At 38.5% G+C, this 25,324-nt stretch overlaps 1 protein-coding gene across 1 annotated transcript in view; it reads right to left on the reverse strand.

Moving 5' to 3' along the window:
* Positions 1 to 252: 252 nt before the first annotated feature.
* The window catches only part of SLC16A1 (solute carrier family 16 member 1), a 36,984-nt gene continuing 11,912 nt past the window's right edge, over positions 253 to 25,324 (reverse strand). The window contains exons 2-5 of the mRNA XM_045203745.3: positions 14,371 to 14,631; positions 9,052 to 9,195; positions 4,272 to 5,138; positions 253 to 2,138 (exon numbers count right to left, since the gene is read on the reverse strand). Coding sequence (XP_045059680.1) covers positions 1,867 to 2,138; positions 4,272 to 5,138; positions 9,052 to 9,195; positions 14,371 to 14,587 — 1,500 coding nt within the window. The 5' untranslated portion in view covers positions 14,588 to 14,631 and the 3' untranslated portion in view covers positions 253 to 1,866. The remainder of the gene's footprint in view (positions 2,139 to 4,271; positions 5,139 to 9,051; positions 9,196 to 14,370; positions 14,632 to 25,324) is intronic.

The following is a 25,324-nucleotide window of genomic DNA, read 5'->3' on the forward strand; positions in this document are numbered from 1 at the left end:
AAGAGGTACAAGGTAGGATATGGACTTGGGTCCATGGAAAATGGCAGAATCCAAACTGGAGCGAAGCCTGCCAGTAGTCACGGCAGGCTTCTCCCCTAAACGCCCCTCCCTCTGCCATGGCAGTCAGGCATAGGAAGGGAGTTTTCATTGTGTCCTTACGGGATGCTTTCAGAGAGATTGTTTCAAAATTACCCTCTTGCTTGCCTTTAAGTAAAGAGGAAAGGAGAAAATCAAAATAAAATAAGCCATATATACACAAAGCCCAGAGCAGATAAGCTGGATGATTTAATTTAATATTAGCAAGGGTCAAACTGAATCTTAGTAATGAAAATAAACAGTAATATTTTCCTCAAATAAAACATTTGGAGGAAAAAGCATTTCTAAAAAAAGGAAAAGAAGTTTATTTGGAAAAGCAAGCCTCTTCTCATACAAAGATTTTTATCTATACTTTCACTCTGTCAATTACAATACTTTAAAATACATTGAATACAATATATAATTCACTGAATGTCTATTACTGTTCTACCTCAATTTAAAAGATATTAGGTTAAAAAATTTACTTTCCCTTCTGGTCCATCTTCCCTCCTATCTTTATACTAAATCCATTTCTCTACTTTTCAAATAAATGAAAAAGGGTCAAAATATTTGTGGGGAGATTAAGAATGTGTCCAAGTAATTCTAACCAAAACATAATTTTCTTTAAGAACGTCTCAGAAAAAAGGAGCTATTTATTGAACTAAAAATACTTACCAGCTTCCCTCCCAATCCTATCCTTATATGTTTGCCTGAGGCCAAATCTATCTTTAATTAGCAGACATTAAAAACAAAAACAAAAACCCTAAACACTCCAAGACTGAATATTTCACACAGCTCTAAGCTAGACACAGATATAAATGGAACCACTATGAATCAAAGGGGAAAAATTCCAGGAAAAACAACAACAAAAAGATTCTAAGTCTCACAGTTTAACTGAGGTTTTAGAAAAACCTAAGTTGAATTCAGCTGCTGTTTGAAATATCTGTCTATATTTAATTAGACATATGTTGTATTTACTAAGGAGGCACAAATATATAGTTTTGTATATTTTAATACTAATTTTACAGTGAAAAAACAATACTTAGTGATCTCAAAAGGGACAATGATCTATAAACACTAAAAAAAAAATGTCTTTGAAAGGGGTGCAAAAATAGTAATTTAATGAACTCAAGAACTGGGTTTCTAATAAGCATCCTAAGAAAAGATACCAGAAGGGTGTTGATGAGTACGATGTGTCTGGAATAGCCAAGATATTTCCAAAGTTTTATGCCTTAAGTTTCCTAAATATATAGCAGGCAGGCACATATGCCAGGCAACTACTGATGCGAGGAAAATACCTTCGCCAGGATTTTATAAAACTTTCAACCACTGTTTCTAGTCAATCTTTCAGTGGTAATGCCTGACAATATGTTACAAATAACACTGAACCAAGATGAATTTTAAATTTTAGATTTGCTTCAAACAAGTTATTTTTCTTTGTAATGGAATGCAGATAATTCAGCAGAATGGTTTAAAAAGTTAAGGCTCCCTAAACATTCTAAAGACTAAAACTTAAGGCACATATTATAATCTTCATGACACTGTTAAAAGCTAAGATTGAAAAAAAAAATCCAGCTTCTTTCCCAACCACTCCCTCCCCAAAGGATATGGCGTTTAAATTTGGGATAATGGTAAGGAGTGAAACAAAAATTCCATCAGGGAACACCTGGTAGGGTTTCCTCGCAAATGCCCACTATTTGCACTGAGCACCACTGGGAGGTTGCAGGCCAGTAGAACATTTTCCGGTATCTTGGGTCACGAGCTGCCCCATTCACCCTTCAGCCCCATGGTTCAGACTGGACTCTCCTCCTCTGTGGGGCTCCCCTCTGTGCCCCTCTGCTCTGGAGCTTCTGCTGCTTTGGTAACTTCTCTTGGCTTCTCAACATCAACACTGGCCTCTTCCTCTCTTTCCTTTGTCTGCTGCCTCTCTGCTTTCTGTTCTTTTTCCACAAGCCGATAATTGATGCCCATGCCAATGAAGAGGTAGATGCCTGCGGTGATGAGGATGACGCCACAGGTCCAGTATGTGTATTTGTAGTCTCCGTACATGTCATTGAGGCGACCTAAAGATGTCCAAAAGCGAAAAAACAACCACCAATAAGTAGTTATGTGGATAAAAGTAATACCCATTCCCAAATGAAGCTCAAAGATCTCCTTGGAAAGATGTCAACCTAATTCTCAAATGACAACAAACTGTAAACAAATTAGTTTACAAAGGAACTGCTAAAAGTGATTTGCCCTTTTCTTTATGTCACACTGGATTTTGGATGGCCTTGCATATTGTTATTTTTAACAACTTCACTTGTCCTGTGTTAAAAACTACCTAACAACAATACCTTTGCAGCGTCCAGAGCGCTTAATCCTCACAACAGGCAGATTCTATCATTATTGTGCAGGGGCCTTAAGTAACTTGTCCAAGGTCACAAAGTTAGTAACAGGCTGGCTCTAAAGCTGCAACTGTAACCTCTGTGCTACAGGATACCTCCTCCCTAATGTTCCCCAAGTCAAATATTTTGAGGAAATCGTATAGCTTATTCTTTTCTATTACAGAGTCACAATGCACATTAGCATGTCAAGGGCTTTGCAAGGTCCTGTAGTAAAGAAATCTATTTAACTTGGTGATTCCAAGGGGTTTTTTTTTGCCATGAAATCCTTGTTATAGTAAAATTCATTAGCATCTCATCAGATTGGCATCTCATGGAATTAACTCTGGACAACTCTACTCTACACTATTCATAGAACCAACTCAAATATGATTCCAGGTGCCTCTAACTCAGAGCATCATTTGCTCAGAGTATTTATTGAGCCTCTCCATACACCAGACACTGGGTCTGCTGGGCCCTGAGGAGAAAGGTGAGTAAAGGATACACCTACAGTTTAGTAGAGGAGAGAAGTGTTACTCAAATAATTACACCAAGTGTGACCAGGAGGGTTTGAAAGCAGAAAGCAGTGTTGGGATCAGTAAGCAGGGTCAGGAAGGCTTCTCAAGAGTAAACTGAGGCCCAGACTTACAGGAGGAAGGAGCTACTTGGGAGAGAGGGGATGGGTCAGGGATCCAGGCAGAGAATAGGGAGTGCAAAGGCAGGTGGTAGGAGGCAGGCCAGGGGGTGAGGGAGGAAGGGAGAAGGGCTGGGCTGTTGGAGGAGAGGACACACTGGCGGTGGGGGGAAATGAGGCTGGAGAGAGAGGTGGGCCCCGAAGGCCACATTAGAGTATTTGACCTTCATCCTAAGAATGACAGGAAACAACTCTGGGAAGCAACTTGAGAGTTTTCATGAGCTGAAATATCAGATTTGCATTTGCAGGGATAGTTTTGTCTGTAGAGTAGGAAACAGATTAAAGGCTACCTAGAGTGGATAAAGGCAGACCAGTTAGAGGTAGAAAGCATGGATAAGGGAGGTATTGCAATGGAGAAATGTGTTGTTAGAAAGAGATTTAGGAAGTGGAAGCTGACAAATTTGGCAACTCACTGGGTATGGCAGGAGAAGGTTTGAGTTACATCCACAAGGGGAGCCAAATTATTTTTTCACTATGTGTTATCTATTGAGGTAGCAATATAAAAGATGAAGTATTTATAACCTTAGGAAAAAGTCCCCAAATTACCCAATTACTAGCTGTGTGATATAAGGCAAATTATTTCACTTTTCATTTTTTTTGTCGTTTGAATTTTTATGAGAGTCTATTGGAGCCAACCTGATGATATGTACCAGGGAGCAAGATCTCAAAAGCTCTTATTTCACTTTGCAAATCCTCTATTTCTTCACTTATGAAGTAGGAACTCTCATAGTCTTACAAGGTACAAGAAGATAGGCCAGTACACGGTGAGTTTACATGGTAGCTATTATTATTACTACTAAAATAAACACCATTATTATTAAAATGCAATTACCACCAGTGCTTTAGAGGTAGAGTTGTATTTTACATGTTTTCTTATAATCATGTATGTTTTACAAAGAAGAAACGTTTTAAGAAACAATGTCACTTGTAAAACTATTTTAGTCCCCTTTTAGCTTGATGGTTCAGTTTAATTCAACTCAGTAAGTATTTGAGCAGTCACACTGTGCCAGGCACTGGGGGTACGAAAACCCGCAAGACCTGCTCTCCTCCAGCAAGAGGCTTACTGGTCTCTGCTTTCTATCACCATCCCAATCTCTGCCTGCTTTATGTTAACATGGAGATAAGGAGAAGTACTATACCTAGAAGCGGTGGCCCTAGGAGGACAGGGCAGCATTCCACAATGGTCACCAATCCCACAGCGCTGGAAAACTTCTGGGCTCCAACAAGGTCCATCAGTGTTTCAAACAACACTGAGCTGAGCCACCCAAATGCAAACCCAAAAACTCCTGCATAGATACAGAACCCAATATAGGTGGTAGACAAAGGTGCTAGCAGATGACACACTCCATTTGCAAAAATAGAAGCAGCAAAAAAATACTGAACTCGAGGTCTTATCCACTTTGTATTGGCTAGAAGTCCCATAGATGGTCTGGCTACCATGTCAACAAAAGCTAGGATGGAAAGAAGGAAGGCAGCCTTCTCACTAGAGAAATGCTTACTCTTGCCATAATTACTAAGAAAGACCAGAGGAGTAAATAGTCCAAAAAACATGATCATGTTTCCAGAGAGGTATAGCAGAAAGCCTCTGTGAGTGAACAGGGAGAAGTCCAGGAATTTATTAATTGTTTGGAAGACTGACGGCTTCTCCGTTTTGGGGTTTCCTCCAATGAGGTCTGTGTTTGCATCACCTGCCACTTGTTTCGCATCAGATTTTCCAGCTTCCTGAAGGGTTTCTTTAGACTTATATTTCTCCGATCTGGCCGGTGGGGGCCCTATTGGTCGCATCAGGGCCCCGGCCACACAGCAGTTCAGGAGGAGGCCTCCAAGAATTAGGAAGCTCCCTCTCCAGCCAAAGATACCAAAGAAAGCCTGATTGAGGGGGGCCAGGGTACAGAGGAACACGGGGCTGCCTGCCATGGCCAGTCCATTTGCTAGTGGCCGCCTCTTATAGAAATACTTGCCAATCATGGTCAGAGCTGGATTCAAGTTGAAGGCAAGCCCGAGACCTGGAGAGGAGCAGAAAAAAAGAATCACATACTGTAATCAGTGTCAAAGAGATACTTGGAATTACTTACCCAGACAAATAATTCAATAAACAGTGCTAGTATAAACAAATAACTTCTACATGCTCTTCCTGCCCCTCTTGCTACCATTTGTGTTTGAGCTATTCACACAGGCTTAAACCAATACACCAGAGCGGGTCACTCCGCTGTTTCAAACCTGCTAATGGCCTTCTATCCATAACCTTTACCCTGGCACTTCCTCCCTCCCTGACCTCATACCAGACCATTCTTATCTGTGCTAATAAGCATGCAGTTGACTTAGGGCCTCTCTTCCCCTAGATTTTCACAAAGCTAGTTCCATGCTGTGACTCAGGTCTCCATTAAGGTCATCTCTAAAGTGAGCCCTTCCGTTCTCTGACTACTCGGTACTCCCTGTTAGAACACTTTGCGTTGAGGCTGCATATAGCATTCGTCACTGCCTGATACTGTCCTTATTTACCCACATGTTTGCGAGTGGTACTGCCTGCCTCCTCCCATTAGAGACCATGGCGTTGCCTAATGTGTTGCTCTATCCCCAAAGCATCTAGAACAGTGCCTGACATAATATGGTGGTTTGCTCAGAATATTTTAAGACTAAATGAATAAACTGACTAAAACCATGTGGGAACAAAATATTTTGTTCCTCTTATTTTATGTTAAATGTTTTTCATCCACAAGTTTTAAATGTAAAAAAATGGGGGGCATGTTTTTACTTACTTATTTTTTAAAAAGGGTATATTTTAAAAATAATATATAAGATAGAAATCACAGGCTGAAAACTTTCAATACTTTAATACAATGGAATGTTGTTCAGCCTTAAAAAGATCATTTGGATACATGCTGTGACAGAGTGGATGACCTTTTACAACATTATGTTAATAAATGAGTTAACAACTCAAACATAAAGAAAAACTGTATGATTCTGGGAGAAGATAATTCGCCCATGACACATCCAATAAGGGGTTAGTATCCAAAATTTACAAAAAACATACAACACCAAAAAAACAAACAAAAAGACAACTTAAATAATCCAATTAAAAAATAGGCAGAGACCTGACTAGTGTGGCTCAGTGGATTGAGTGGCGGCCTGCAAACCAAAAGGTCCCTGGTTCAATTCCCAGTCAGGGCACAAGCCTGGGTTGCAGGCCAGGTACCCAGTAGGGGGTGTGTAAAGAGGCAACCACACATTGATGTTTCTCTCCTCCTTCCCTTCCCCTCTTTCTAAAAATAAATAAAATCTTTAAAAAAATAAAAATGGGCAAAGGATCTGAAAAGACTCTTCTAAGAGGACATATGAAAAGATGCCAAATATCCATAATCATCAGAGAAATGCAAATTAAAACAACAATGAGATACCACCTCACACCTGTCAGAATGGCTATTATCAAATAGCAAGTGTTTATGAGGATGTGGAGAAAAGGGAACCCTTGTGCAGTATTGGTGAGAATACAAATTGGTACAAACACTATGGAAAACAGTAGGAAATTTCCTCAAAAAAATTAAATGTAGAACTGCCTTATGATCCAGCAATTCCACTTCTGGATGTTTACCCAAAGAAACCCAAAACACTAATTCAGAAAGATAAATGCACCCCTGTGTTCAGTGCAGCATTATTTACGACAGCCGAGATATGGAAGCAGCCCCAGTGCCCAACAGAAGATGAGTGGATCAGAAAGTTGTGGTACATACAGGGGTGGGCAAAAGTAGACTTACAGTTGTTTGCATGGAAAAAGACAAGCATGTATGATTATTACATTAGCTCTATTCATTCAAAAGAATGTGACAACAGCACAGTGCACTTGGGTATAGTCTTGTAGGTATCATTTTTACATTCTTTTGAGTTAATACAGCTGTTGTAATCATAACTTGTATGTCTTTTTTTAATTGCATTTTTTGCATGTTTTTTCATTCAAACAGCTGTAAACCTAGTTTTGCCAGCCCCTGTATGTACAATGGACTATTACTTGGACATGAGAACGAAATCTTACCATTTTCAACAACATGGATGGACCTAGAGGATATTATGCTAAGTGATGTAAGTCAGAGAAAAAAAAATCATATGATTTTACTTACAGGCGGAATCTAAAGAACAAACAAACAAAATAGAAATGTAATCACAGATACAGAGAACAAACTGATGGTTGCCAGAGGGGAGGGGAGCTGGGGTTCTTAGTGGAAAAAGGCAAAGGGATTAAGTACAAATTGGGAGTTATGAACAGTCACTGGAACGTAAAATACAGTACAGGGAATATAGTCAATAATATTGTAATAACCATGTATGGTGCCAGATGGGTACTTGAAATATCAGGTAATCACTTTATAAACTACGATTGTCTAACCACTATGCTGTACACCTGAAACTAATATAAAATAATATTGAGTATAAAAAAACCCCACCCTGTTTGATTCTACCTATAAGAGGTACTTTGAATTGCCAAATTCAGAGACAGAAAAAAAAGGTGTTTACCAGGAGATTGGGGCGGGCGGGGAGGGCAGGAGGATAAGGAGTTACTTAGTGGGTACAGTTTCAGTTTTACAAGATGGAAAGTGTTCTGGAGATGGATGGTGGCAATGTGAATATACGTAACAGTACTGAACTGAGCTGGGCTGGTGCAGCCCAGTAGAATACGTGCAGGCCCGCGAACCACACGATTCCCAGTCAGGGCACGTGCCTGTGTTGTGGGCCAGGTCCCCGTCGGAGGGCATGCAAGAGGCAACCACACATTGATGTTTCCCACTCTTTCTCCCTCTCTCCCCTGCTGTAAAAATGAGTAATTAAATCTTAAGTGTTCAGTATTATTATTTTAAGTGGTCAATAAGTATTTCTTTAAAAAAATACAGACACAAACATAAAAGTACTTTCCTAATAAAGAGATGAAAATTAAAACTGAGAGATACTATTCATCTGTTAAAATGGCAATGATTGAGAGAGATAATATCCCATTATTGTCAAGGGTATATACCCTGTTTCATATATTACAGTGAAACTTTTATAAATAAATAAATACAACCTTTCTGGATGGGAATTTAGCTTATATGTATTCAAAAAACATAGCAGTTCCACTTTCACAAATCTATCCCAAGAAAATATTCATATTCACAAAGGACTATCAACAATACTATTTACTAATAATAGAGGGCAAAAAACCCCCAAAAGCCTAAATATTCAATAAGTAATTAAGAGACTGGTTAAATAAAATTACAGCACATATCTATTCTACGGAGATAACAGAGATTAAAAGTGTTTTCTATCAGAATATTTATGACACAGGTGTGCGTGATCTATCAAGTGGGAGGAGACTGGCTACAAAACATGTAATCTGATCCTTTTTTGTTCTCAAAAAGGTATGTTTGTGCATAGAAGAAAGTTTGCAAGGATACACATCAAAATGTTAACAGTCATATTTTCTGGATTGTGAAATTGGCTATTAAAAAGGGGGGGAGGGATTATCAAGATGATCCTCTGTCTCTTAGAAATATATGTGGACATTCTACAAGATAATTCTTGCTTTATATCCTCCAATAGAAGCCCATTCCCCATGAGAGGAAGAGGTAATGAGAGAGAAAAATAACCAGTGACCACCCCAGCAACAAGTTGCCAGACACATTCTATCTACTACCGGACTATTTTTAGGACCAGGGATGCAATCATCTCTTTCAATTCATTCATTCATTCAACAATGAACACCTACCGTATCATAGTAACTTTTTAAAAAACTGTTTGTAATACCTTTAATGTATTTACAGCTCTTTAAAATAATAATCAAGTAATTTCTATAAGGAAAGAATTTGACAAGAGACCTAAAAGACAGTTGCAGGGGAACACCAAATGGCCAGCAGTAAGTTAGTGCTTGAAAATGAACCAACAGCAACTCACCGCCAATGACTCCGATGCACAAGTACAGCTCCTTTACACTGTTACAGAAAGAGGCCGCGACCAAGCCGCAGCCTGACAGGCAGCCACCAACAATCATCACTGGACGGCTGCCGTATTTATTCACAAGGATACTGCTGATAGGACCTAAGAAAGAACCCAAAATTTAGTGGTATAGAGGAAAAGCACCTACCCCCTCAGATCTACACAAGGCATTAGTGACACTAAATGACAAGTCCTCCAAAATAAATGGTACAACAGAAGCCAATTGCTTTCTGTAATTCTTTCATAGTCAGAGGTTTGTGTACTGGAAAATAAAGAGGTTAAAAAATGTCATAAATTGTGTATCTTGTATATCTAGATATAGTGGATGGAATTTTACTAAAATATAAAAGACTAGACCCTTAATCTTCCTCTTATAAGGCACGATAGGCTGAAAATATACTGGTAATGGATGTTCATAGGCTTCTTGATGTATCTAGGATATGTTGGTTTAATGTTTGGACAGACACACTGATATGATGATATATTCTAGTGTGTCTGTCCAAAATTAAACCATCATATCCTACATGGTTTATTTACACTGTCATAAATGATGTTTGTGTTATATTTTCTTTAAAGAAAAAAAGATAAAAATACATAATTATGTTTTCCAAGTTTAGTTTTGCAGTTACATCTATATGTCTCAGGTATTGAACTGAATTAGGTGTGTCTTTTAGAGCTAACCTGGTTCCATGCCTATACTACTACTTTGTGTTAGCTAATACTGTGAAAAAACATGCTTGTAGAAGATTAAGTCAAATAGTAGTCAAAATATCCTTGGGTCTAATGCCTCAAGAGGGTAGGAAATGGAGTGTTATCTAAGAAAACCAGATTAAATTCCTTCAGCTAAATAGATGCATACAAAAAAAAAAAGGTTTATCTTGAATGCGAGAGAAGGAACCAAATAAAAAACGAATTATTAAGGGTCAAGAAGAAAAAGATTCAATGCATTTCACATGTCCTCTTATTTGCTACCTACTGTAGCAAATAAGGTACCTATTGTACCTATTGTAGCAAATAAGAGGACATTTCCAAATTTGTCTTAATTATAAGAAAGTCTTACCCAAAGCGAACAATGATTTAAAAGCTGTAACACAACACAATTCTTACACAGACTAATAATATTTGCTGATTACAAATTAAATCACATTCACTGAGTTTCATTTGTTTATAATACTTATGTCTCTAATTCATGAATATTAACTTGTGGAAATGATAACTTTGTTTACATCACACCATAATTTGTCTGCCTGGTTAAGGTATTGGGTTGGCCAAAAAGTTCATTTGGTTTTTTCTATAAGATGGCTTTAGTAGCACTTAGGTATCTTTTAACTTCATTAGAAATAGTTTTGTTAGATTGTATTGTGACAGCTGTCATATCAGTGTACATTTAAAAAGAACTTATCAAAATTGGTGAATTTTTATGTAGCCATTTTAATATTGAAGACGGAAAAAATATGTACACATTTTCAGCATATAATGCTTTATTATTTCAAGAAAGGTAAAAAGACAACCAAAATGCAAAAAAAGTTTTGTGCAGTGTGTGGAGAAGGTGCTGTGAATGATCAAATGTGTCAAAAGTGGTTTGCAAAGTTTTGTACTGGAGATTTCTTGCTGGATGATGCTCCACGGTCAGGTAGACCAGGTGAAGTTGATAGCAATCAAATCAAGACATTAATTGAGAACAATCACTGTTATACTATGCGGGAGAGAGCCGACATACTCAATATATCCAAATCAATGAAGTTCTTGGTGAAAATGAAAATGTGTCTTTTATTTTATGGAAAAAAACATATGCACTTTTTGGCCAACCCAACAGAGAACTATAAATAAGAAAGGGTCACTACAATGCAGCATTAAGGAAGGGCGTGCGTGGTCACAAAGCTGGTGAGACCCAAATTTCAGGTGCAGCCCATGTTCTTCCCATTACATGCATTCTATATTTTTGGAACTACGTTGTAAAGCAGAAGACATACAAATCATATTTCTCTTCTATCAGCACAGTAAATTACGACTTTATTTGGTTTACTATATACTTAGCTTCCTAGAAGATGGTAAGACTATTTTTAAAAACATATATAGAATGTGTAGAATCAGAATATATTGTTGGTCATATGTTGACATGTTCTATCTCCATAAATACTATGGAAAATCCTGCAGTTAATTATACTCTAATAGTAATATTAAGAATGGCACTATGGTGTTTTAAAGAACAGGCTCTGGCCGCAGGGAACCCAAAATTAAATTATAGTATGTATGTACCTACGTGTGTGTGTACATGCATACATATAATAAACGTGCAAGAAGGAATTAATGCTTTTGATACCCTAGTGTTTCAGAGGACCAATTCTCTCTGAGGTGCTGAGTCAATAACCAGCTGCCAGGGCAGGCTTCAGGCTCACCCAAGTACATGCATAAAGAAGTTTTCATCACCCTTCTAAGTCACTTCCTCCAAATATTAGACCACAGCTGGTTTGGAAACAATTTGGATTGATAGCTTGTGTAAGGTGAAAGAATGAAATATCTCCACCTAAATTACTCATGAAGCAAATTTTGTATAGTCAGAATTACAAAGATCAAAATATCACCACACTGTTGACTCTCTGATGTGTAAGTTAATGTTGTAAAGTTTCCAGTATTTTAGATAGGAAAAGTTAAGATGCCATCACTGTAGAACTGAAAACATATACAGATTTACACTTTCATGTTAAAAAAAAGGAAACAACTCAAGCCAATAAGCAAACCATCAGTAGGCAACTAAGACCTCCTCCCCTAAAAAGTACTCTAACGAGCATCAGTATGTATCTATGAACCAAAGCTCTAAAAAAGAAAGCCTAAATCACTCACAGCCCTAAGCATACTAGTGTTGAGGGTGTGGCCCTAATGCACAAGTTAAAGGATTATGGTCGTTGTAAAAGTGATCATTCTTAGGGGACATACTATTTGGGAACCGATCAAAACAAAATAACCCATTTAGTAAAAATTCTGCCACAAGGCTCATGACAGGCAATTTGTCTTTCAGAGTTATTTCAGGAAGGATGGCCCTAATTAGCTATCATTAAAAATAGGGAGGGATATAGTTCATAGGCCTATTATACAAAATTCGGAGAAATGTGCTAGTTATCTCTGGGAGAGGACAAAGAAGGAACAATTTTCCCAAAAGAAAGTATCATGTGCAAAAACAAGCAGTATTTAAAATGTTATTCATAGACTTCCGGTCAAAATGGAGGCAAAGGTACACGTTTCACCTCCTTGAACAACCATAAGAAGGATCACGACATCAAAACAAAACACCCAGAATTGCCAGAAAATCGAACTGTATGGAGGACCGACAACTAAGGATTTAAAGAAGCCAAATTCATCCAAATGGGTAGGAGGGGTAGAGACAGACAGCCAGGATGGAGAGGACGTGGTGTGGCGACAGCAGCGGGCAGAATGGGTGGTCCCACATTCACATGTGGTGGATAAAATCAGGAGGGAAACCTTGGGAGACAGTGATCCCTGCCCCACGCCAGACTGTGCAGCCCAGGGTTCCAGCACCAGGAAAATGAAGCCTCACAACTTCTGGCTGTAAAAACCAGTGGGGTTTGGGGCTATAGAAAAAATTGCCAGTGTCTCAGGAAATTCCATTTAAAGGGCCCGCATGGTCCTAGAACTAATAATGCAAATTCATCCACTCTGGCAACTACCACCGGGGAAGGAGCTAGGGGAACGCCAGCATACGGGAAGGGGTTGAAGTGACTGGAAACAGGGCAAGTGCCAAGCAAGGCTCCAGCAGCCAGACAGCAGCATTATCCCCTCTCTGACCCCTCTTCCACACACAAAGCCACAAAGTGGTGGAGCAGGTTGCCCCACCTCAGCAATTTGGCAAAGGAAATAGACATACATGTCCAGGAAGAACACAGAGTCCCAAATAAGTTGGACCCAAAGAGGAACACACCAAGACACATCATACTTAAAATGCCAAAGGTTAAAGATAAGGAGAGAATCTTAAAAGCATCAAGAGAAAAGGAGACAGTTACCTACAAAGGAGTTCCCATAAGACTATCAGCTGATTTCTCAAAAGAAACCTTACAGGTAAGAAAGGGCTGGAAAGAAGTATTCCAAGTCAGGAAAGGCAAGGACCTACGTCTAAGATTACTATATCCAGCAAAGCTATCACTTAGAATGGGAGGGCAGATAAAGTGCTTTCCAGATAAGGTCAAGTTGAAGGAGTTCATCATCACCAAGCCCTTATTGTATGAAATGTTAAAGGGACTTAGATACCTAAGAAAAAGAAGAATATCAAATTTATGAACAATAAGGTGACAACAAATTCATAACTATCACCAACTGAGTCTAAAAAACAAAAACTCAGCAAGCAACTAGAAAAGGATGTGGAGATCCTTTGGAGGGTTATCAGTGGGGAGGGGGAGGCAGGAGAATGGGGAAAGGTACAGGGCATAAGAAGCATTAATTGGTAGGTAAAAAATAAACGAGGAGGTTAAGAATAGTATAGGAAATAGAGAAGCCAAAGAACTTCAATGTACAACCCATGGACATGAACTAAAGGGAGGAATGCTGGGGGGAAGGAGGGTACCAGGCGGAGGGAGGCAAAGTGGTTAAAATTGGGATAACTGCAATAGCATAATCAATAAAAGATACTTTAAAAAAAGAAGGAAATAAAGAGCTAGAGCAGGGGTCAGAAACTTTTTTCTGTAAAGGGCTAGAAAATAGTATTTTAGACGTTGGGGGGAAAAATAAAATGATGTTATTAAGCACTAACTAAACTCTCCACATTTCCTTCTTATGCCAACGCAGAAGGGGAAAAAATGATAAAACTTAAGTTTAAGGTGCAGATGAAATGCTTTTACAACCAATAATATCACAAGGAACAAGGGGGAGATTTTACTCATTTCTTTAATTCTAACACCATGAAAAGTTTTTATCTAAGACTTTGCATTAGCTATTCAGGTTGACCTGATTTACTTTAATTCTCCCAACATTGATTTAAAAAAATCTTTATGTTTACATCTCAAAAGTCTGGCAGAGAACAGTAAGAAAAATCAGTTGTGCGTGTGTAATTTTTCTGAGAGCTTTTTAAAGCTCAATGATAGAGCAAATCAGTTTCTCATTTCTGTTTCAGGCTAATAATATAGTGGGACAAATAGAGCAAAAGCTGTCATTGTAATGGTAATGAAAAATGTGACTCTAAACACAAAGCTTCAAGAAATAACATTTCAAAACACCCGAATGAGACATAAAATGACCACTAAAAATGCAGGCCTCAGGGATACTTACCTCCAGCATACATGACAGCCAACATGATGGAGGATATCCACGACACTTCACTGGTGGTGGCGTTGAATATGCCTTCAATTTCTTTGAAGAACACAGTAATAGACTTGGGGAATGCATAAGAGAAGCCGATGGAAATGAAAGCTCCAATTACCACTGCCCACCCCCAGCCTCCATCTGGGGGGGTGTATCCAACTGGACCTCCAACTGCTGGTGGCATTTTAAGAGTAGATGAATTCCAAAATGCAGTTCAAATCCAAGTATCTGAAGTAAAGAAAATTAAAATAAAAATATTTATTTTTCATTTAAAAAAATAAAAATATGTCAGCAATAAAGCACTCCCACCTAGCATTGCCGACAACAAACAATCCACCCATTACACCAAGCTCTCAAGTAACTGAATTGTTCTTCAATGTTACCTGTCCAAAAGACATTGTCTTCTGAGGACATTATCACAAAAAGTCTTAGTGCCATGGTACTGCCCATAGTTTTTAGTAGCTTAAAGGAAGATAGCTCCTCACTGTGTAAGAAACCATAGCTAAAATAAATCCTTTTCAATAAATGTAGCCTTTGTATTTCAAGCCTACTTGTTTTTGTAGTTAATAATTCCTCAAATTATTCAATTTGACAATTTGAGGAATAAACTAAATGCCTCCTTTAACTTAGTTGCTTGCAAAATTCACGTAACATCCTACAAAACTTCTGCAGTTCAATATAGGCTTTGTAAGTTTTTCCCTTTGCCAAAATGTATTCTTCAATACTTTCCTTTTACCTTCTCTTATTCATATGCTGACAAAGTATCAAGAAGTAGGTACCTGACTCAGTAGATACATAACAATTTCCAAAATAGATCATTTTGAACACAAACATTTCATATAATGGGTTGGAAGATTATGTGAAAAGATGGTAGTTTCAAATAAAAGATTATCCCTTTTTTTGAAGCCACCTAGTAATGAATAGCATGTTTAGAAAATGAAACTTTCTGTTATGTTACGAATAAGGAGAAGATGGCAGTGTTTGGTGATAGGTCTACCTGTTTTCTCAAAGAGGTCTCCTTTAATTTGTTCAAAGCCAGCATCCACCCTATATCGTAACTCATCGTACAGTGGTATGTTAGCATGTTCATTTCAAATGATCTCCATGCAGGTTTATTATAGGTCACTACATACATAGGTCACAGATGACAAGCACACTCTTGGCTACAACATTCTTCAGTCTAAAAACACAATCCCAGCTCCACAATGTAGAAGTTGTGTAGTAGTCAACTCCTAACTACTGTTCCTTGCAACCCATCTGAACACTTCAAACAATTTAGTACAATGGACGCTGTAGAGGTAGGAAGGAAAGAGCCTGTAGGGGAAGTTTCCCTAAAAACAACGATATAGCTTTACCACTTCTACTCAACATTGTGGTCGAGGTTCTAGCCAGTGTTTGCAGGCAAGAAAAAGAAATAAAAGGCATAAAGACTAGAAAGAAGAAGTGAAGTTGTCTTTATTTACAAATGACATAATTGTCTATGTAGGCAATGCTAAGGAATATACAAAAAAGGCACAGAACTAAAAGTGAACTTAACTAGATCTCATCCTACAAGATCAATAAAATCAACTTTCTATAAACCAGTAACAACTGGAATTTGAAATTTTAAAAAATGCCACTTATAATAGTATTAAGAAACTGAATAGGGGTAAATCTGACAGATGATGTATAAGATATCTGCACTGAAAATCACAAAATATTACCAATAAATTTATTCATTTTTAAATATATTTTATTGATTATGCTATTGCAGTTGTTCCATTCCCCTCCCCCTTTATTCCCCTCTGCCCTACAACTGCCCTCCCACCCACACCCCACCCCTCTTAGTTCATGTCCATGGGTCGTACATATAAGTTCTTTGGCTTCTACATTTCCTATATGATTCTTAACCTCCCCCTGTCTATTTGTACCTACCAATTATGCTTCTTATTCCCTGTACCTTTTCCCCCATTCACCCCTCCCCCTTCCCACTGATAACCCTCCATGTGATCTCCATTTCTGCGATTCTGTTCCTATTCTAGTTGGCTTAGTTTTGTTTTAAGGCTCAGTTATTGATAGTTGTGAGTTTGTTGTCATTTTATTGCTCATATTTTTGATCTTCTTTTTCTTAGGTAAGTCCATTTCATATAATAAGGGCTTGGTGATGATGAACTCCTTTAACCTGATCTTATCTGAGAAGCACTTTATCTGCCCTTCAATTCTAAATGAAAGCTTTGCTGGACAAAGTAATCTTGAATGTAGGTCCTTGCCTTTCATGACTTCAAATACTTCTTTCCAGCCCCTTCTTGCCTGTAAGGTTTCTTTTGAGAAATCAGCTGATAGCTTTATGGGAGCTCCTTTGTAGGTAACTGTCTCCTTTTCTCTTGATGCTTTTAAGATTCTCTCCTTATCTTTAATCTTGCGTAATGTAATCATGATGTGCCTTGGTGTGTGCTTCCTTGGGACTCTCTGAGCTTCCTGGACTTCCTGGAAGTCTGTTTCCCTTGCCAGATTGGGGAAGTTCTCCTTCATTATTTGTTCAAATAAGTTTTCCGTTTCTTGCTCTTCCTCTTCTCCTTCTGGCACCCCTATGATTTGGATGTTGGGACGTTTAAAGATTTCCCTGAGGTTCCTAAGCCTCTCCTCATTTTTTTGAATTCTTGTTTCTTCATTCTGTTCTGGTTGAATGTTTATTTCTTCCTTCTGCTCCAAATTGTTGATGAGAGTCCTGGTTTCCTTCCCATCACTGTTGGTTCCCTGTACATTTCTCTTCATTTCACTCTTCATAGCCTTCACTTTTTCCTCCAGTTTGCGAGCATACTTAACCATTTCTGTGAGCATCCTGATTACCAATGTTTTGAACTCTGCATCTGATAGGCTGGCTATCTCTTTGTTGCTTAGTTGTATTTCTTCTGGAGCTTTGATCTGTTCTTTCATTAGGGCCATATATTTTTGGTCTCAGCTCCCCTAATTACATTTTAAGGGGTGGAACCTTAGGAATATGCCAGGGTGGGGCAACCCATGTGGCTGCATTGTGGTGCTGTCTGCGGGGAAGGGGTCTGAGAGGGAACAGTGCCGCTTGCTCCGCTTTCTACAGGCTTTCAGCCACTTCCCCCACTACCCTCAAGCAAATTGGGCCCTTCTGGCACTGATTCCCAGGTAGGTGGGTTTGTGTATGTTCTAGGACCCTGTGGATCTCTCCAACAAACTCCTGTGAGGCTGGAAGTCTCTCCCACTGCTGCAACCCCCACAGATTTTTTCAGTCAGAGGTTTTGAGGCTTATTTCCCAGTGGTGGAACCCTGGGTTGCGAGGACTGTCTAACTCCCCAGTTGTTCTTCCCAGTTATCTGTACGTGAATGAGAGGCCACCCAGTCTGCTAGCTGCTGCCTTGCTGTGTGTCCTTCCTCTGTCCCTCCTACCAGTCTGAGTCAATGTTTCTTCTTTAACTCCTTGGTTGTCAGACTTCCATACAGTTCAATTTTCTGGCATTTGTGGTTAATTTTTGTTTTTAAATTTGTTGTTGTCCTTCTTTTGGTTTTGCAAGGAGGCAAAGTGTATCTACCTACATCTCCATCTTGTCCAGAAGTCCAGTATTACCAAGAAATTTAAAAATTAAATAGATACCCATCCTTATGGTTTGAAAGACTAAATATTTAAATTAGGCAAAGGTTCCTGAAGGCACATAGAACCACTTTTATCAAAAGTTTATAAATTGCGCTCTGGCTGGGTGGTTCAGTTGGTTGGAACATTATCCTGTACACTGTAAGGTTGTGGGTTTACAGGAGGTAATGGAGTGATATTTCTCTTACATTGATATTTCTCTCTCTCTCTCTCTTCCTCTTCTCTCTCTAAAATCAATAAACATATCCTCGAGTGAAGATTTAAAAATAAATTTACAAATTGGATTTCAAGCTACAGATTGGGAGAAAGTATGTATAAAACATATATCAAACAAAACACGTCAGTAACATAAAAGAACTTCTATGGCTCAACAACTAAAAGATTAACCACCTAATTAAAAAATGGGCAAGAGATCTGAACAGATACTTAACCAAAGAAGATTCACAGGTGGTAAGCACATAAAAAGTGCTCAAAATTATTAGTCATTTGTGAAATGCAAATTGAAATCATAATGAGATACCATACACATCTACTAGAATGACTGAATTTAAGAGTGATAATACCAAGAGTTGGTGAGCATGTAAAGCAAATGGTACTCTCATATTGCTAGTGATAAAGCAAAATGGTACAGCCATGTTGGAAAACATTTTGGCAGTTCCTTATAAATTTATATATATGTTTAACATATGACCCAGCCATTACACGTCCAGGTATTATCCAAGAGCTACGAAAACATATACCTTCGAAGATTTAAATGAGAATTCTTTACTAGCTTTATTCCTATTAGCCCAAGCTGAAAACAAATCAAATACTCACCAAGTTAACTGATAAACAAATCGTGGTATAGCCATACAATGGAATACTACTCAGCAATAAAAGGAACTCTTTGTGCATGCAAGAACACGGATGAATCACAAAAGTATTACATTAAGCCCTGGCCAGGTGGTCCAGCTGGTTGAAGCGTCGTCCTGTGCACCAAAAGTTGCATGTTCAATCACCAGTCAGGGCATGTACGGGAAGCAACCAAAAGATGTTTCTCCCTCCTTCCCATTCTTTCTCCCCCTTCCTCTATCTCTAAAATCAATAAACATATACTTGGGTGAGAATTTTTTTTTTAAAGCATTATGTTAAGTGTAAAAAGCTAGATGTAATACTATATTCTATATGGTTACATTTATATGAAGTTCTAGAAAAGGCAAAATTCTAGTAATAGAAAACAGATCAGGGCTTGCAGAGGGGAGACTAACTGCAGAGGGGCATTAGAGAACTCTTGGTGATATAAATGCTCTATTATGACTGTGGAAATAGTTACTCATCATTCTGTATATTTAAAATTGGTGATTTTTACTGTTATGTAAATCATACCTCAATAAAGCTAATTAAAAACAAAATTAGTGCAAGGGCAATAACAAGGGATAAAATCTCTTCAGTGGCACAAGGAGACAATAGAGAAGCAAAAGGAGATGGCAGGTGAATTTCTTCATCTGGGCTGTCTGGGCGGTTGAAAGAAAGAAGAAAAGAAAGAGGGTGAAGAAGAGGACAGAAAACTCTCATCTACAGGCCTGTGTGAGCTTATACTTGGCAGGGCAATGTCTGGAAAACCTCTGTTCTTCCAAGGATATATTACATTTGATTTTGCTAGCAAAGATTTCTCGCAGGGAAAAACCCTGCCAAGTATAAACTGACAATCTAAAATTTCACAACACATCAAGAACCAATTACCATATTTTGCCATGTATAATGTGCACTTTTTAGCCCAAATTTTTGAGGGAAAAATAAGGATGTGCATTATACATGAATAATGTCTTGTATCTATTCTTGTGTTTTGTAATTAAATTATTTGTTACATCAAATTTCCTGTACCATAATATGTTCAAAATAAATGCTGAAATTCCTTTACAATACAAAAAACAAGTATCTAAATATAAATAAGAATTAATTAAAAAATTAAAAGGCTTTTCCCCCACTGAAAGTTTGGGCCAAAAACATGGGTGCGCCTTATATACGGAGGCACATTATACACAGCAAAATACAGTAAGTAACTGTAAGTGAAGTAAAGCCAATCCAACATGGCTGGATTAGATACTCAAGAACTACAGACATTAGATATGGATATTTACAATGGCTAAAAGCATGAAGTAAGGTAGTAGAAACGGTACAAAAATTAATTTTACTAATTGATTTGAAACAAAATTTCTAGAAAAGTATACTCAATGAAATTAATAGGTTAATCAGCAGCTGAATACAGCTGGAAGGAGACAGTGAACGTGCAGGATAGGTTTGAAGAAAAAAGTCAGAATTCAATGGAGCGCTCTATTATAAAGTGATGAGAAAAAGGTTTGGAAACAGAGTTTAGAGAATGGGGGGATCAAGCATACATCTAATGGGACTTTGGAAAAAGAAAATGGAAAGAGGCAATTTTTTCAATGGTTAATGGCTAAAGATACAGACTTGAAAAATATTAACATACAGTATGAAGAAACCCAACAAGATAAAGAGAACAATCTTAAAAAACAACTATTGAGAAAACACAGACTACAAAAATAATCACAGTGACAAAACAGAATTCTCATCGATGTTGAAAAACTCAGCCACTGTGTCTTCAAATATTGGTTCTTCCCCATTCCCTCTTTCCACTCTTCTGAGACTCCAATAGGATGTGGGTGGGACCTTCCCATGGTATCTACTCTTTCTCTTCTGTGTTTTCCATCCTTTTGTTCCTCTGCACTAAGAATTCCAGGCCTATGATATTATCTTTCCCCAGAGAAGATCTTCATTCACCTAGGCTATGTAAACCCAAAATCTCTTTAAGAACATCATTCCCAGGATCAAGATGTTTTAGAGGTTGCAGTTTGTTTGAGGACCAGTTTGTCTCCTATTCACCCTTTGTCCTACAGCACAGCCCTTTAGAATCCTAGCCCAGAAGAGCAGGGTGTTTATCAGAGCTCTCACTCTTGAGGTCCTTGACTGTTAACATTTTCCCCTTGAAGCTTTCCAAAGCACTACTCAAGCCATTGGAGCACTACTCAAGCCATTGGTCCTCCTCCTATAACCAGAAAGCCTTTGATTCCAGTGTCATACCACTATTGCCATAATTAGGGAACCAGCAAGGTAAGAAGCTGCCAAAATCAGACAATCATCAAAATCAGGAAGTCACCACAATTAGAGGGTGTTAATGTCTGCTGTTAGCTCCAAAGCTCTAAAACCACATTTGCCTCCTATGGCAGCACCATCAAAATGGATCCCACGTGTCCTGGGTGTCTCAAGATCTCAAAGCCAGTGCCTAGACATGGAGACATCTTTTCTACTTCTGCCTTACAAATGCCACACAAATGCATCTGACTAGCAGAACTCAAATCAAATCCAGAAATATAGTTGCAAGGGAACCTGGGAAATGTAGTTTTTATCTTTTTTTTCTTTGTAGTTTTTAGCTTTAAAGCCTGGGCGATATAGCAAAGTACACTAGAAAAGAAGATGTAATAGATGCCGAGCCCTATTTCCAAAATCCAGACACATGCAACATAACATTTATATAAATTTTTCATTCATGCAAAACAATATTATGTTGTTTATAGACATATACTTAAGTAAAAGTCATGGTTGCTTTGCTTAATGATGGGTACACATTCTGAGAAATGCATCCTTAGGTGATATCCTTGTGCCAGCATCACAGTGCACTTACACAAAAATAGATGGTACAGCCTACTACACACCTAGGCTGTACTGAATAGCATACTGCCTCTAGGCTACAAACCTGTGTACCATGTTACTGCACTCAATAATATAGGCAACTTTAACACATGGTATTTTTCTATTAAAGCATATCTAAACATAGAAAAGGTATATTAAAAATATGGTATGAAAGGTAGCGGTACAACTGTATGGGGCATTTATTATGAATGGAAGCTGAAGAACTAGAAGCTGCTTTGGGTGAGTCAGTGAGTGAAAGGGGAGTAAATGAGAAGACCTAGAACATTATCGTACATAATTGCAGACTTCTGTTTTTGAGAGAGGGGAAGGGAGGGATAAAGAGAGGGAGACATACATTGATGTAAGCAAGAAACATCAGTTGGCTGCCTCCCGCGTATGCTCTGACTGGGGAACAAACCTACAACTTAGGCATGTGCCCTGACCAGGAATGGAACTGGAGACTTTATGCGCTGCGGGACAACACCCAACCAAATGAGCCACACTGGTCAGGACTACGACTGTAGACTTTATGAACACTGCACACTTACGTTATACTAAATTTATTAAAATTTTTTCTTTTTTCAATAAATTGACCTTAGCTTACTATAACTTTTTCCTTTACAAATTTTAATTTTTTTAAATTTTTGACATAATACTTAGTTTAAAACAAACACATTGTACACCTGTACAAAAGTATTTTCTTTATCTCCTTATTCTATAACCTTTTCCTATTTTTAAAATTTTAATTTACTTTTTACTTTTTAAACTTTTTTTGTAAAAAGAAAAAAAGACACTTGCCTAGGTCTACATGGGGCAGGATCATCACTGTCACTTACTGTCTTCCACCTCCACACCTTACCCCACTGGAAGGTCTTCAGGGGCAATAACATGCATGGAGCTGTTGTCTACTATAACAGTGCTTCTGGAATACTTCTGAAGGACCTGCCTGAGGCTTGGGCGGGTGTCACCCTTTTCAGAAATCTATCCATGGTGGTTTGCTTGGTTTGTTTCTTTTTTATCATAGACTTACTTGTAAGCAGATAATGTACCCTGAATAGTCCTCTCTATCAATGAAAACCTTTTCAGTATTGGGTCTGTGTTTTCTTTTTTTTTCTTTTTTAATTCTTAAAGATTTTATTTATTTATTTTTAGAGAGAGGGGAAGAGGGAGAGAAATATCAATGTGTGGTTGTCTTTCGTACACCCCCTACTGGGGGCCTGGCCCCAAACCCAGGCATGTGCCCTGACTGGGAATCAAACCAGTGACCGTTTGGTTTGCAGGCTTGAGCTCAATCCACTGAGCTACACCAGCCAGGGTTATTTTCAAACTTTTAAAAGAGCTTATTGAGGTCTACAAAAGCTTATGCTGAACCCTTCACTGTGAATTTTCTTATGACTTTTGTTTTTCTTCTGCAGTTTTCTGGTCTCTTGCCTCTCCTTCAGCTATACATTTCTGTTCCAGTTCCAACAAGCCCTCAGTCAATTTCCAGGAACCACCTCTAGGTCATCCTCATCCACACCAAGGTTAAAGTTGTTTGCCATATCAACCACTGCCTTGTGGAATCTTGCAACCTCTTCATCCTCGGCAAATCTTTTAAGTCAAAGATGAATCTCTTGAATGTCTTCTTACATATGTCATTCATACACTCCTTTGTGACATCACCCCAAGCCCAACCAAGGTTCTTGATGCAGTTAGAGATGTAACCCTTCCAGAATTGCATCAGTGTCATCCTCAGTTGCAGCAGTAGCTTGGGAAAAGGTCCTCCTCAAGTAGTAAGGTCGTAAACACTGCTGTAAACTCCTTGATCCATTGGTTGATCAATGAGACGGTGTTTGGAAGAAGATACACCACTTTGATATTGGGATGAAGATTACCAAGAGGAGAATGGCTGGGAGCATTCTCAACAATAAGTCTTGAAAGATATTTTAATCTCCAGCTAGTACTTATCCATTTCTCTGGCATTGCAATTCAAGAGAGCATCTTGGAAGAGAAGCGGGGTCACCCCCTTGATTTCTTATAGCTGTTGTAGAATACTGGCAGTGTGTCCTTATTGATATGCTTGGAAGGCCCTGAGGTTCTCACTGTGCCAGATGACAAAGATTCAATTGGTGGTCTGCAACATTGCCCTCAAGCAAAACTGTTATCCCATCCTTAAAAGCCTTGAAACCTGGCATTGACTTGGCTTCCTTATGGATAAGAGTCCCTTTAGGCATCTGCTTCCACAATAGGGAGGTTTTAACTGCACTGTATATTTGTCCTGGAAAGTAATTTTCTTCCACTATCAGCTATCTGTATTTTCCAAAAATTCCTCAGCTTCCTTCACAACATTAGCAGATCTACCACTCACTTTCACATTATGGAGTGAGTAATGACTCCTGAACTGTTTAAACCACCAGTAAATTCAACACTGTAGTCAGGTCCAGCCTTTTTTTGAACAGTTCAAACAAACTTTTTGCTTTGGCCATAATCGCCATGGTGCTGAGAGGGGATACACCTCTGTGTCTGGTCTTCAGTCCAGATTAGAAGGTTCTTCTTGTTTGACATACGACCTTCCCAAATTTTCTTAGTCTCATTGCCTTTGATGAAGCAGATCCTTCAACAGCTTCCATTACCTTGTTCTTGTTCTTCAAGATCGTATCTGTAGTGGAATGGGACGGGCAATAACCATCACTTAATTTTGCACCTTCGTAGTCTTTAATCACTAGTAATTTCATTTCCAGGTCAATCACTCAGCTTGGTTTCTTACTGGCAACATTAGCAGTGGATTCTCTACACTTAGGGGCCATGATGAACAAAATTAACATGAGATTAAATCAAACACAAGAGAAAGTGATAGTTAATGCAGCAAACTGGATGTGTCATGCTGCTGCAGGCTTGACACACATACTGCTTTACAGCACACTTGGTGTACTTTTCTAAGACTGGTAGAGCAGACCTGTTAACACCAGTTCCACCAAACACATGAGTGACGTATTGTGACCTTATGAAGACTATGGTGTCACTAGGTAATAGGAATTTTTCAGCTCCATTATAATCTTATGGGACCACAGGTCATACTGAAATGTTTTTGTGTGGCACGTGACTATATACAAACATAAGATGGCTGATGAAAAGCTGAAGTTCCTAGAGGAACAGAGAATATACACTCCACTTCCTTAGAAGAGGTTTACTCAGTATGAGCAGATGTTTCCAAGTTACTGCCAACCTCACCAGCACTGCAGATTGATCCTAGTCTCCTGAAGCATAATTCTCCCTTGTCAAAGGATACCTTTTGCACAGCTAGAATTGCTGGCTTGTCCTGATTTCAGGCACTTGGCCCATCCAACGATCCTTAGCTTGTTCCCTATGTGAAATAATATTCTTTTCCTTGGAACTCTAGTCTTGAATTAAGTTTTACTCCTAGTATGCACATCACTGTATTACAAATCATTACTCAGAGGTCAAAATTTACCTTAGGGTTCACTCTCGGGTGTTGTACATTTTATGGGTCTGGACAAATTTATAATGACAGGGATCCACCATTATAGTATCACGAGTAGTTTTATGCCCCTAAAAATCCTTTGAGCTCCTATTGTTCATCCCTCCTTCCTCTTTAACCCCTGGCAACCCCTGGTCTTTTTACTCTCTCCA

The sequence above is a fragment of the Desmodus rotundus genome, chromosome 12 (assembly GCF_022682495.2).
Source record: "Desmodus rotundus isolate HL8 chromosome 12, HLdesRot8A.1, whole genome shotgun sequence".
NCBI lineage: Eukaryota > Metazoa > Chordata > Mammalia > Chiroptera > Phyllostomidae > Desmodus > Desmodus rotundus.